This window comes from Podarcis cretensis, assembly GCF_951804945.1.
Source record: "Podarcis cretensis genome assembly, chromosome: 14".
NCBI classification, from domain to species: domain Eukaryota; kingdom Metazoa; phylum Chordata; class Lepidosauria; order Squamata; family Lacertidae; genus Podarcis; species Podarcis cretensis.
The window spans coordinates 55384120-55396795 of NC_137183.1; the positions used below are offsets into that span (position 1 = coordinate 55384120).

Genomic DNA, 12676 nt, shown 5'->3' on the forward strand with positions numbered 1-12676 from the left:
ATGCTCAGCTTAAATGCTGATTCTCTGTTGCTGTCAATGATGGGGATTCCCAAAGTGGCCATCACTCTGCTTCCTAATATTTTGAAGGCCTGGATTTAGTGTGCTTTAGGAAATGGAAGGATATCTGCAGAAGTGTCGGTTTGGATTGTTACTCACATCTCCATCATGCTTCATCCTCACAAGTAATTCCATTCCCTGAACCCTTGCAGGATCAGACTCGCTACCAACAAAACTAGCTCAGCCCCTCATGAGTGTATGTGCAAAACCACCAGGATCCTGGTATACTGTGAACTGCATGAAAATGTTTCCAGATAATTAGAAATTACATAACATGTTCATTTTTTACATTTTATACCTCTTATACAAATCCAAGCAGCTTATATAAAAACAATAAAAATACAACATTCAGTACAGTTTTATAAAAATCAGATAAAACCAAAATGCAAATGCAAATTTGCAGTTTTCGAAAATATACCCTTTGTATATTACACACTGATAAAAGTGAACAGTACAGATGTTTCCCCACTTATGCGAGGGTTACGTTTCCGGTTTCCGCACGTATACGTGATATCACATATAGTAGGGAACACCATCTAAAAAGCCTTCTAAACCTCTGGAAACCTTTCCAAAATCCTTTAAAAAACCAGAAGCACTTACCAGACTGGCATGAATTGTGGCAATGATGGCTCTTAGTCTTCCTCATCACTGGAGGGTGATGTGGAATCAACAACAAGGGCAGGGAGATTAGTGCCCCGAAGAGGCTGGCTGTGTGTCAGATTCACTTGCTGTTGCTGGTATCTTTTGGGGCCGTTTTCACGTCTTTTTGCAATTTAAATTGATTTATTTCCCGGCGTCACACGTATACACAGTCCTGCAAGCTGAATGCAAGTAAGCGGGGAGACACCTGTATACAAAACAAAACAAAAATAGAAAGTTAAGAGCCAGGGTTAATGAAAGCTTGCATAAACTTTTAAGATGCATTTAAAGGTCATTATTCTCTCTACCACACTAATACCTGACAGAGAACATTCCAAAGGATGGGTGCTATCACCAAGAAAGCCTGCTTGCAAATTGTCACACACAACATTTTATTCTAGAACAACTGGAGATTGAATACTTGTTTTCAGTCCTCACATTTTGTTGTTTAGTCGTTTAGTCGTGTCCGACTCTTTGTGACCCCATGGACCAGAGCACGCCAGGCACTCCTGACTTCAGTCTTCACATAATCTAGATCTATTGCATATATATTTTGCCCCTGAAAAGTGTTTATTGAGAAACTGGTGATGAAATAATAATATTGAATATCCAATACATTCTTTGGTTATATATGCATGTATTAATGAGTATCTGGGCATGTGTAGAGTTTATAGTGATATGGAAGCATATTGAGGGCAACGGTGTCAATAAGTGTTCTAATTTCAAAGGTAATTCTTCTCCCCACGTAAGAATGCAACCTGAAGAGTCACTTTGTAAAAAAAGATGAAATTATCAGTGGAGTTTGTCAGGGAAGCCCCCAAATTTATGATCACATTTTAGAAATTCTCGAGGTTTGTTTTCTCCCCCCACTTTCTGATATAAAAATGCAGTTTCAATGCTGAGGTAAGACTGCAGAGTAGCACCAATGAGAGGATGTACTGAAGCCTGGTAGGGAAGCAGTTTATAAATAAATAAATAAATAAATATAGTAAATAGCTTGCTGGCTGCAGCAGATTGATTTTTTTTAATTGCCAGGACCAAAACCCAAGACTTTCTCCATCACCATATGCATGTTTGCTTCAGAGAAAGTCCTAATGAATAAACCCCCCTGCATAGGATGTAGGCCTCGGCAAGGATAGGCGTGCTGCCTGTTGATTTTCCACTCTACATAGGATCGGGATGTGAGGATGTGAGGGAAAGGAGGAGAAATGAGAAGAACACTCTGTGACAGCATCAGAGGACTCTGTGTGGGAGCCAAAGATGGCAAGCGGGAGGCAGGAAGAGATAACAGAACAGCGGGCAGAAACATGCAAAGGCAACTGTGTCAGCTGCAGCTAATGAGGGCGCGGAAGGGGAGAGAGGGCGGCAGCCAGATCAGGCGAAACCCCCCCCCCCCCCCGCAGCTGTGGCTGCTGCGCGCCAAGCCTTTAATTGCTCTCTGACTCAGGCCGCGCATCATAACGGTGCCACAATGGAACCACCGGCTGACTTCTTCCCTGCTGAATAATTTACCCTTTCTACGGCAGCAATTAATTAGCTCTAATGAGAGAGGAGCAGGTCCAGGGAAAAGATATTAAGAGCAGCAAGGTATTTTGTGCAGCCTGGTGTGGGGATCTGGGCTGAGCAGGCAGCACACACTTGTGGCTGCCAAAGGCCAGCCCCCAGGGGAAGCGAAACGCATCCAAAGTGGTGGGTGCCATGGAGGACCACAGACCTGTGGCCCAGGAGCCCCCTTGGGGAAACGACGGTGCAAAGCCGATCTCTTCGCTTATGCGCGGTGGCATTTGGAGTTGTGGCGGTGGCTTTGGGGCTCATCCTCCCGTCTTCTCAGCAACGAAGAACCATAGCTGTCAACTTTTCCCTTTTCTTGTGAGGAATCCTATCCAGAATAAGGGAATTTCCCTTTCAAAAAGGGAAACGTTGGCAGCTATGCGAAGAACCCAAGTTTTGCGGGGCGAACCAGAGCCAGGTGGTCCTGCAGGATGAGGCCGAGACCTTTGCTGCCTGAGGCGCAACAACAAAAGAGCTCCCTTCCAGAGCGAGGCTGCCCATTATGGCGGCCCTCAAGGCAGAAAATCCTGCAAGTGGAAATAAAACCACAGTAACAATGCATTATTAAGCTAAAGGTGATGGAGTCTCCTTTATTGGAGGTTTTTCAGCAAAGGTTGGGTGCCCACCTGGCAGGGATGATTTTGCTGCGATCCCTGCATGGCATTGGCAGGAGGTTGGACTAGATGAACCTCAGGAGTCCTTTCGACGGAATAACTAACGATTAGCACCTTTTCCTGCCTCGTGAAAAACCAGCCGCCACGTTGCTTCACTTTGCCGCAGGGCTGGCCTTGGTAACCTGCCTGGTGCTGCAGAATTCAATGGCTGCAATTCTGGAGACAATAAATGCGGTGGGAACATGGAGAAGAGAAGCTGGGAGCTACTCTGGGGGGACCAGCTCCCTAAAACGGAGAGCGGCATTCCCCAAAAGTCACTGAGAGACTTTCACCAGTTCTTCCCTCACATGTCACTTCTCAGTCTTCCCTCAGCAGTTTCCCAAAATGGCGATTGGAAGGAATCAGCTGTTTCTTGAAAAAGAAACAATGAATTGGCTTTAAAAACCTTTTACTGGAGAATATTGATTCAGCCATCTAACCATTCAGAAACTCTGAAGCAAGATGGGAAGAAGCCGCTAGGTGTCTTTATCACCTGGGGCACTTGGTCTCTGCCCAGCGGCCATTTTGTTTTTGGCCCAACTCTTCCCGACTCGCCAGCTGCGCTCGAGTTTCTCCCGCTGCGGATGTGATCTGCCCTGACACTCTTCAGTGCTGCAGCTTAGCTGGGTTTTCTTTCCAACGTCTTCGGATGGTGCTCTTGGGAGTCAAAGAGCGAGGCGTTCCATTTCGCAAAAAGGTAAATTGGGAGCATTACGGGTGCAGATCTGTGTGGGAACCCTTTGCTAAAGTCACCCTGGGTGTAAATAACTCTCTGACTACTCCTTGATCAATCAAGCTATATAGAAATTCCTTGGAGAAGTTTTGGTGGAAATGACAAGCTAACAAATGCTTTTTCAAAACAATAAAGTTCATGATACGTCAGGGAGAGACGGGGTCTTCCTGAGGGTGGCCCCCCTTGCCTTTCTCCCGCCATCTAATTTTCCCTCACGAGAAGCCGCGGGGGGGAGGGGCGCTGAGGCGAGGGAGGGAGGAGACCAAAGGCGGGAAACTTGGCCGCACAAGACAAGCGTGCGCCTGCGCGCCATGTCGCGGGCGCTTGCGCGGTGGGCAGCGCGGCTTCTGGTCACGGATTCTTCGCCGCCGCCGCCGCCGCCGCGCGCCCCGCTGGGGTCTCTCCTGTGCGCGCGCCCGCGAGTCCCCGCCCCCCTCGGCCACGGCTTCCCCGCCTCCCTCCCTCCCGAGCGCGCCTGCGCCGAGCCCCTCAGTGACAGCCGCCTCCGCCCTCGCCCTGCTGCTTCTTCTTCTTCTTCTTCTGCTTCCCCTTCCCCTTGAGGGCGGCCGAGCCGGCGCCGCGGCCTCCTGTGAGGCGCCTGCAGGGAGGCGGGCGATGCGTCCGAGCGGCCCGCCGTGAGGGAGGCGCGGCCCTGGCGCAGCGCCATGCGGCGGGGCCCGGAGCGGCCTGGCGGGAGCCCCAGCAGCGCGGTCCTCGGCGGCACCCAGACGCCCGGCAGCGGAGGCGGCGCGGGCGGCGGAGGAGGAGGAGGAGGAGACGGAGGCGGCCCGCGCTGAGAGCCGCTGCCTAGGGAGAAGGGAGCGCTCGGAGGGCCGCGGCCATGGCCTCCTCGTCGGCCTCGCCGCCCTCGGGCTCCTCGGCGCACCAGCAGCTCCTGCAGCAGCAGCAGCCTCAGCCTCAGCCTCAGCGGCGCCGGCGGAGCACCGAGGTGAGCTGCGACTCGAGCGGCAGCGGCGGCGGCGGCAGCGTCACGGTGAGGATCTGCGCCCGGAGCCCCCCGGGGGGGGCGGCCAAGGCCAAGGCCAGCATCTCCTCCTCCAGCGGCAGCAGCAGCTCGGGAGACGCGGCGGCAGCGGCGGCGGCCAGGAAGGCCCAGGCGGCGGCGGCGTCGGGCGTCGGGAGAGGCGTCCGGGGCAAGAAGCGGAGAGAGAAGGGCGGCGGCGGGGGCGGGGGCGCCTTCGGGCTGGGCCTGGGCCTGGGCCTGGGCCTGGGCTCCCGGCGGCGCTCGACGCGGCTCCCGCAGCTCTTCGAGCGCGCCTCGGCGCAGTGGTGGAACCCCACGTTCGACTCGAGCAACCTGGAGGAGGCCTGCCGGGAGCGCTGCTTCCCGCAGACGCGGCGCCGCTTCCGCTACGCGCTCTCCTACCTGGGCGCGGCGGGGCTGCTGTGGGGCGCCTACTTCGCGCTGCGGCTGGGGCCCCCCGCCGAAGGAGGGCGGCGGCGGGGGCGGTGGCGGCAGGCCCCCTTCGTGGCGCCCGCGCTGGCCTTCCTGGCCGCCTGCCTCGCCTTCTTCGCCTTCACCTTCACGCGCGCCTACGGGCGCCACCCGGCGCGCACCTCGCTGGCCCTCGTGCTGCTCGTCTTCGCCATCACGCTGGCGCCGCAGCTGCAGGCGCTGGGACCCCCGGCGGCGGGCCCGGACGAGTGGGGGGGTCCGCCGTCGGGGCCCTGCCTGTCGCAGGTGGGTAGCTTCTCCATGTGCATCGAGGTGCTGCTGCTGCTCTACACCGTCATGCACCTGCCCCTCTACCTGAGCTTCTTGCTGGGCCTCTCCTACTCGGTCCTCTTCGAGACTTTCGGCTACTACTTCCGCCAGGAGAGCTGCTTCTCGCCCTTTGGGGAGCGCCTCCTGGCCTGGGACCTGCTCAGCAAAGCCCTGCTGCACGTGTGCATCCACGCCACCGGCATCCACCTCTTCATCATGTCCGAAGTCCGGTCCAGAAGCACCTTCCTGAAAGTGGGGCAGTCCATCATGCACGGCAAAGACCTGGAGGTGGAAAAGGCCCTCAAGGAGAGGATGATCCATTCCGTCATGCCCAGGATTATTGCCGACGACCTGATGAAGCAGGGGGACGACGAAAGCGAGAACTCCGTGAAGCGCCACTCCACCTCCAGCCCCAAAAACAAAAAGAAAAAGCCTTCTATACAGAAAAACCCCATCATATTCCGTCCTTTTAAAATGCAGCAGATAGAACAAGTCAGTATTTTGTTTGCGGATATTGTGGGCTTCACAAAAATGAGTGCCAACAAATCTGCGCATGCTCTGGTGGGACTCTTGAACGATCTCTTTGGTCGCTTTGATCGCCTGTGCGAGGACACAAAATGTGAGAAGATAAGCACTTTGGGGGACTGTTACTACTGTGTGGCAGGGTGCCCTGAGCCCCGAGAGGACCATGCTTATTGCTGCATCGAGATGGGGCTGGGCATGATTAAAGCCATTGAGCAGTTTTGTCAGGAAAAGAAAGAGATGGTGAACATGAGGGTTGGTGTTCACACTGGGACGGTCCTGTGTGGCATTCTGGGGATGAGAAGGTTCAAGTTCGATGTGTGGTCCAATGACGTCAACTTGGCCAACCTTATGGAGCAACTGGGCGTGGCAGGAAAGGTCCATATTTCAGAAGCTACTGCAAAATACTTAGATGACCGCTATGAAATGGAGGATGGAAAGGTGACTGAGCGTGTTGGTCAGAGTGTGGTTGTAGACCAGCTTAAAGGTATACATATATATATATATACGTGTGTGTGTCTAAAATGAACTGGTATACTTCAATACTTTCCTCCCATAGCTTCTTATGCTTGTTGTGCTGACATGGGCAAGTCTGGACACATCAAGTACAACATCTGAGATTCAGAGTTTTAGTTTTGAGGTTGTCCTTGCTGATTCTTCAAGGAATGAAAGATAAGGTATTTGATGTCATATGCTTGGCGCTTGCAACGCTTTCTGATTTTAAAACTGATTATTTTAAAGAGCAGTTTTAATGTTGTATTTTAATCGTCTGCCAGATATTTTATAGTTCATATACTTTCATATAGTCTGTACTTTGGGTTTCAAGTGATTCATAGGCTTCTAGAAAAAAATACGACGTTCAGAAAAGAACTTTGTCTTCATGCTGAAAAGCAGACTGCAGACACCTCGTATTAAGGCAGATTTGCTTTTTGGTTTCTCCAGAAAAGTACCGCTATTTGGTGAGTTGTAATGGTTAGAACTTGACTTATAAAGTACAAACCTATTTTGTTGAAGCTACAAATAGATTTGAGGCACCCAGTTACAAATCTGTTCTTTAGAGAACTTGTGGCAGTTTGACAAATACTTTAGGGAAAAGGCATATACTTTAATGAATTTCAAATAGAAGTCAGAACTTAAAAGAATATGTGTTAGATGCTCCTCCAAAAACAGTCTAATAATGTTTTGTTTCAGGTACTTTGTACTGTGTTTATCAGTCTGAAGAACAGATGAAAGAGCTGAATGTGATCCAAAATGAAGTATTTGATACTGTTTTAATTAATAGTCAGTTTTAGAAACCGTAGGCAAGAGCAGAGTGCACTGGAAGGGAGACAGCTAAGTGTGAGTAACAGATGGGGCATGGAGCATAAAATGACATAAAATATGCAAAGCTAAAGCTTCCTCAAGACAGCTTGGAAAATGTCTCCATCTTTCCTCCTCTTGAGTTTTCTTAGCATGGTGAAATTTAAAAGGCAGAAAGTTTAAATGTAGTAATGGACTCAGCCTTCCTTCCTTGACAGCAGATGAAGGGTACCAGTAATTGTTATCTGTATAAATTGTTTTGAATTTCTAACTGTCATTTGACCTCGACCAAGTCAGCTGCTCTTAGGGCAGCCTGATTTTTGAAGAAAGTCTGTGCTGTTTATTCTGTAGCTCCCAGAAGTGTACAAGATATGCTGCACCCTAGGACACCAAGGCTAATTTATATTTGTTTATTATATAGCTACTTCTTTATAACATTTATAGTCTGTGTTTCCAGTACAGAATACTCCTAGATCAGTAGTTGCAAATACAGTATTGTAGTGAAATCGCTCTCTCTCTCTCTTTTTTAAAGAAAAAGGGTTTCTGGCTCTTCCCGATGTGGTAGAAAGCCTTTGATGGGAAAGACTACCACAAAGCGCCTACTTGCTGTTCTAGCAGTACACTTAAGCATTTAACAAAGATAAGACATAATTAGAAGATTTTCTTATGTCTATCCTGCAGAGGAGCATTGTGCTGTGTAAAGAGAAGCCTTTGTTTCCTGCAGCAACACACTTAACTGAATGGATGTTTAACTTGCATACACTGGATAAATTCAGTTAAAAACCTGATTTTATGGGTAGTTCTAAATTGGGTTAAGCTTTGTATAGTGTTATATTGAAAATATAATAAACATATGCAGGTAATTAATGTGGTTATGCCACTCTCATGGCTTTTATTTAGATACAGCTCAGTTTAGTGAAAGAGGGATTAAAGTATGCAGGAATGAGCTTTGAATACTGTTAGTATACTAGATGTACTAGATGCAGGAGTCTTTGTTGCTGCTGTTAACTATCATAGGTTCCCCTCTAGAAAATGAATTCAACGGGACTTCTGTTTAAGATGTGCATAGGGTTGCAGCCTTGGAAACGTTGAAGGGGTCTTACCTTGAGTGGTGGTGGGTCAGCTTTGTGTCCTGAAGGACTTCTGTGTGTACACAAGCCATTCTGCTTACTGCTAAATGTTTTTGACACCATGTTTGCTGTAGGAAGATAATCTGCAGGCCATTAGGCTGTACCTCATTGCTAAACTGGTGGGGAGGGGGGCAGAGTCCTGCTAGCATTCCGCTAGTCGAGAAAAGTCTTACAATTATTCAGATGCTGCAGTGCAGTAGTCCTTGGTGCAGGATTCCCACTCTTCATAACATGTAAAGTGTGTGTGTGTGTGTTGTTGTTGTTTTTAAGCAAACATTCACACTTGCCAATGAAATCAAGTGCTACTGCGTGGGACAGCAATGCCTTCAGTATTCAAAAATTGTCAAATACTGCGGCCCTGTATTGTATAAGCCTATTCTTGCCTTTCTTTTTATTGTGAGGGATTGGGAAGGCAGGAAAAGGGAAGCAAAAGTCTGTTAAGAGCAGTTTATGAAATGTCTTTTTGTTGCCAGAGGGTGGGCCTGACTGTTCCCAAGAGGAGAAGTGAGCCATGGGAATATCTGGCTCGCTGGCAGTAGTAGCTGGCTGCTGTGGTTTGCCTAGTCATAGTGGAGTGCACATTTGAGAGAGGGGTTCTGCAAACAAGTGGGGAGGAGGGGTAGTAGTGGAAGAATGGTTTCAGCTCTGTTAACTGTAATTTTCCTGTAGGTTTGAAAACATACCTGATTTCTGGTTTGAAAGTGAAGGAGCCCCCCTGCAGCTGCTCACAGATGCTGCTTCCAGGTCTAGAAGCAGGAGACAGAAGCAAGTTACAGGGAACCTCATCAGCAGAGAATGTTGGCAACTTAGCAAAAGGTTTCAGACAGTTGGAAAAAAACAAGGTTTGTCAAATGTATTCTTCAAACTTCTAAGGGTTTTTAATCAGAAACTTGTTTGAGAAGCTTTCGTTGGGGACATTAAATAGTCACTTGGGTGGTTGGAGTAGAACTAGGAACACTGAATCCTTGAAGAAGGAGAAACAGAAAGATTTCATTCCTCATTTTATTGCTTATGAAGCCCTAAAATGAGAGAGGAAGCATACGGCGTGATAATAGCTAAAGTGGAGGGTTGGCTGCGAGGGACCTGGTTCAAACTCCCATTCTGCCATGAAGCTCCCCAGGTGGACAGTCTCAGTGCAACCCCCCTCACCGCAGCAGTGTTAGTGCGGAAATGCTGCTTGGAGTTCCTTGGAGCAGGTGGCAAATGAAACAAGGGGGTGGCAGGAACTCTTGTTCTCGGGTCCTGATCCTTAAGTATGATTTGCGGCTTCAGATCCCCAAATGTATGTGGGAAGAGACACTTCTTTGCTGTGCGCAATTTGGTGTGCTCTTCCAAGCATTTGTTCCTAGCGCAATATTTGTTCCAGCTAACCAGTCACTTTTCAGGGTTGCTTTTCTGATATCTGCAAGGGAAAAATAACTGATTGAAATTTTTGTGTGTGTGTTGCTTACAAAGTAAAGCAGGTGACAGAGCAGAAACCTTTTGGTTTTGTTTTAACATAAAAGCGTTCTTTAGCTTAAGTGCTGTGATGGTAGAGAAACAAGAGTCCATTGATTCTAATGCCTGCCTTAATCATACCACTTAAACTTCCTCATAAAATTGTCAATAAATGTATCAAAAGCTTGAAAAAAAAGGGAGGACTCTGCCTCAAGGAGCTCGTAAGGAGGAGGAGGGGATGTCTGTTCCATTAAGCCAAAGCACATGCAAACTGAACTGAAACATTGTGTAAGGAACAAACTACCGTATTTTTCGCTCTATAACACGCACCCGACCATAACACGCACGCAGTTTTTAGAGGAGGAAAATCCATAGGCATGCCACCCGTAGGCATTCCCTCCATAACACGCACAGACATTTCCCCTTACTTTCTAGGAGGAAAAAAGTGAGTGTTATGGTGCAAAAAATACGGTATATATTATTAATAATTTGCAATATATATTAACATTTTTAATATAAAAAATACTGGAGACTGGGTTCCCCACCCCTGTGCTGTTAACCACCCTGGCACCCTTTGGAGAGAAAGGGTGGGATATAAGTTTTTTTATTTGTTGACTAAAAACAATTGTGTGTTGGCAGGAGCTAATGGGAGCTGTAATAAAAACATCTGGGGTGCACCTTGCTGGTTAAGGGTGTTCCAGAGCCATTTCAAGTGCAGTCAGTAGCCCTGAGAGGCTTAGGTACAAATCCCATATTCTTTGCTCTAGATACTTGGTTCATCTTGGCCTGTATGAGCCTTCACAGGGTGGTGGGAGGGGTGAATAAATGAGATGCAAGGTTGTTATCAGCCTTGAGTTTGAGATGTAGGCAGGATGGGACATGCTTTCTGTATCAGCTGATGCATTTGTAGTTTGTAATTCATAGCAAGTCTGTTAAATATTTTCCTCATCCCTTTAGGCTATGGTTCTTTATGTGATTGTGTGTTTTCAGTAAAAAAAGGATATGATTATTTTCATCTGCAATTGCAGATCAAATATTAAGGATTATGGCAGCGTGGCTGTCCTTCAAATTTATAATGAATCTTGAATAAGGTGTTTCAGTATAGCCCTGCAGTGTCAGAGACAGCTGCACACCACATAGAGCTTCACCCTATATCTATGTCACATTAATGGATTTCTTCCTGGGGGTCATAATCCTCAGGAATTTAAAACATTCATAGAATTGTAGTGTTGGAAGGGATCCCAAAGGTCATCTATTCCAACCCCCTGCAATGCAGGAATCTCAATATATACATTACTACCATTAAACTTATTTCCAGAGGTTGGATTGGGCTAAAAAATGGTTTCAACCAATGGAAGTCAAATTTATCAACACAGGGAAAGTGTTTTTAATGGTTGATCTCTCAGAAATCAGCTTTTACTTCCAAATCTTATGTCTTGAAATTCAAACACAAATTATTTCTGTGTGGCAAAGGGTTGCAACAAAATACATCACTTTTAAGTGCCAAGCCCTGACTTGGTAAAGGAAAACCCCATGAGCGTGCACAACGGGTGGGGTGGGGGAGCCATGCTTGTTGCATTACTACGAGGCTTTTCAGGTTTGAATGCTGCAGCCTGTGTATACATGAGCCAGAGGGCAGGCTGTGGGTAGCAGTGGAAGGGACTGAAAAAGAGAAATCTAATAATGATTTTGGGACAGTCACCTGTCAGGAATTTGGAGTGGGTTGATAACCCTTCCACAAAGGCAGCATTGATGAATGTCTGGAAGAAACAGAAGTTCAAGATCATACAAATAAGGACTTGTCTACACAAATAGAAAACCTGCGTCAGTAGAGAGGATTGATTGCCACTCCACATTCACTGGGTCCATTTGCACCAACTGCATTATTTTATAGCAAACCAAGTTACTAGAGAAACTGGTATAAGGGACCTCACTCATTTGAAGCATCTGATTTTGGAGAATGAGCATTCAACACAAGGCTTTGTCTCCGAAATGTGTACTTTATTGTAAGTGACCTCCTTGGCTCTTTCTATCTATGGGACCAGCACGGGTGGCCGGGCCTGGTGAACTTTTAATTCCTCACCCCTATGGTTATGATTAGTGGGTTCCCACTTTATTTTATTTTGATTTTAAATGTGACTTTAATTGGATTTTAAACTAATTGTTTGATTTTGTGTTTTTAATGTATTTATTTGATGTATGTATTTAATGTATTTGGCCCTGAGCCCGGTCTCGGCTGGGGAGATCAGGGTATAAATGTTGTTGTTGTTGTTGATGTTGTTGTTATTAAATGAAAAATTCATTTAGCTCATTGAAGGACTAACAGGGAGAATGGCATAGGGCAATCTATACAGGGATAGCAGCCTCTAAAGTCAACTTCTGCAATAGTTTGTGTCCTCATTGAAATAGATCACCACTGTAGGAGGTACCAGGGGTGGGTTTGAATTGTTGGACGGGTTGAGAACTAAGAGGCTCATTCATACCAGTCTGTTGGGAGTTTCTGAAGGTTGTCCCTTATTAGACCATGGTTTTCAAAGAAGTGGTGTTGGCGCAAAGCAAAATGTAGCACTCCTGACAGCTGACACATTTAAATATTTGTGGGGGTGGGGAATGAAGTTGTAATGCACAAATTTTTACTTTCATTTATGTTAATAGCTGCACAGATCAAAAGTGCAGCAAAATGACAGATGAACTAGCATTTGAAGTATAGTTCTGCAGACTCTGGAACTTTGCCCTGGCAGAGAAATTAACATTTAACATAAAAGTGGCCAAAGTCAAGGTTAAATCAATGAATTATTATGTTACCATTTTCAGAGTACATCAGTGTGCAGGCAGGCATTAGATGTGTCAAATGCATTTCTTAAACTCTGTGATAAACTCAGTTGCCTTACCCAGAAATGAAATATTGGAGACTGGGCAATAATTGGCC

The 12676-nt window shown here is 47.1% G+C and overlaps 1 protein-coding gene across 2 annotated transcripts in view; it reads left to right on the plus strand.

Annotated features, from left to right (window-relative positions):
- The first annotated feature begins 4436 nt into the window (after nucleotides 1-4436).
- The window catches only part of ADCY9 (adenylate cyclase 9), a 29065-nt gene continuing 20825 nt past the window's right edge, over nucleotides 4437-12676 (plus strand). The window contains exons 1-2 of one of the 2 annotated variants that reach the window (XM_079953672.1): nucleotides 4437-6368; nucleotides 8980-9152. In XM_079953672.1, coding sequence (XP_079809798.1) covers nucleotides 4475-6368; nucleotides 8980-9152 — 2067 coding nt within the window. In that variant the 5' untranslated portion in view covers nucleotides 4437-4474. The remainder of the gene's footprint in view (nucleotides 6369-8979; nucleotides 9153-12676) is intronic. The other variant, XM_079953671.1, reaches the window with a different exon arrangement.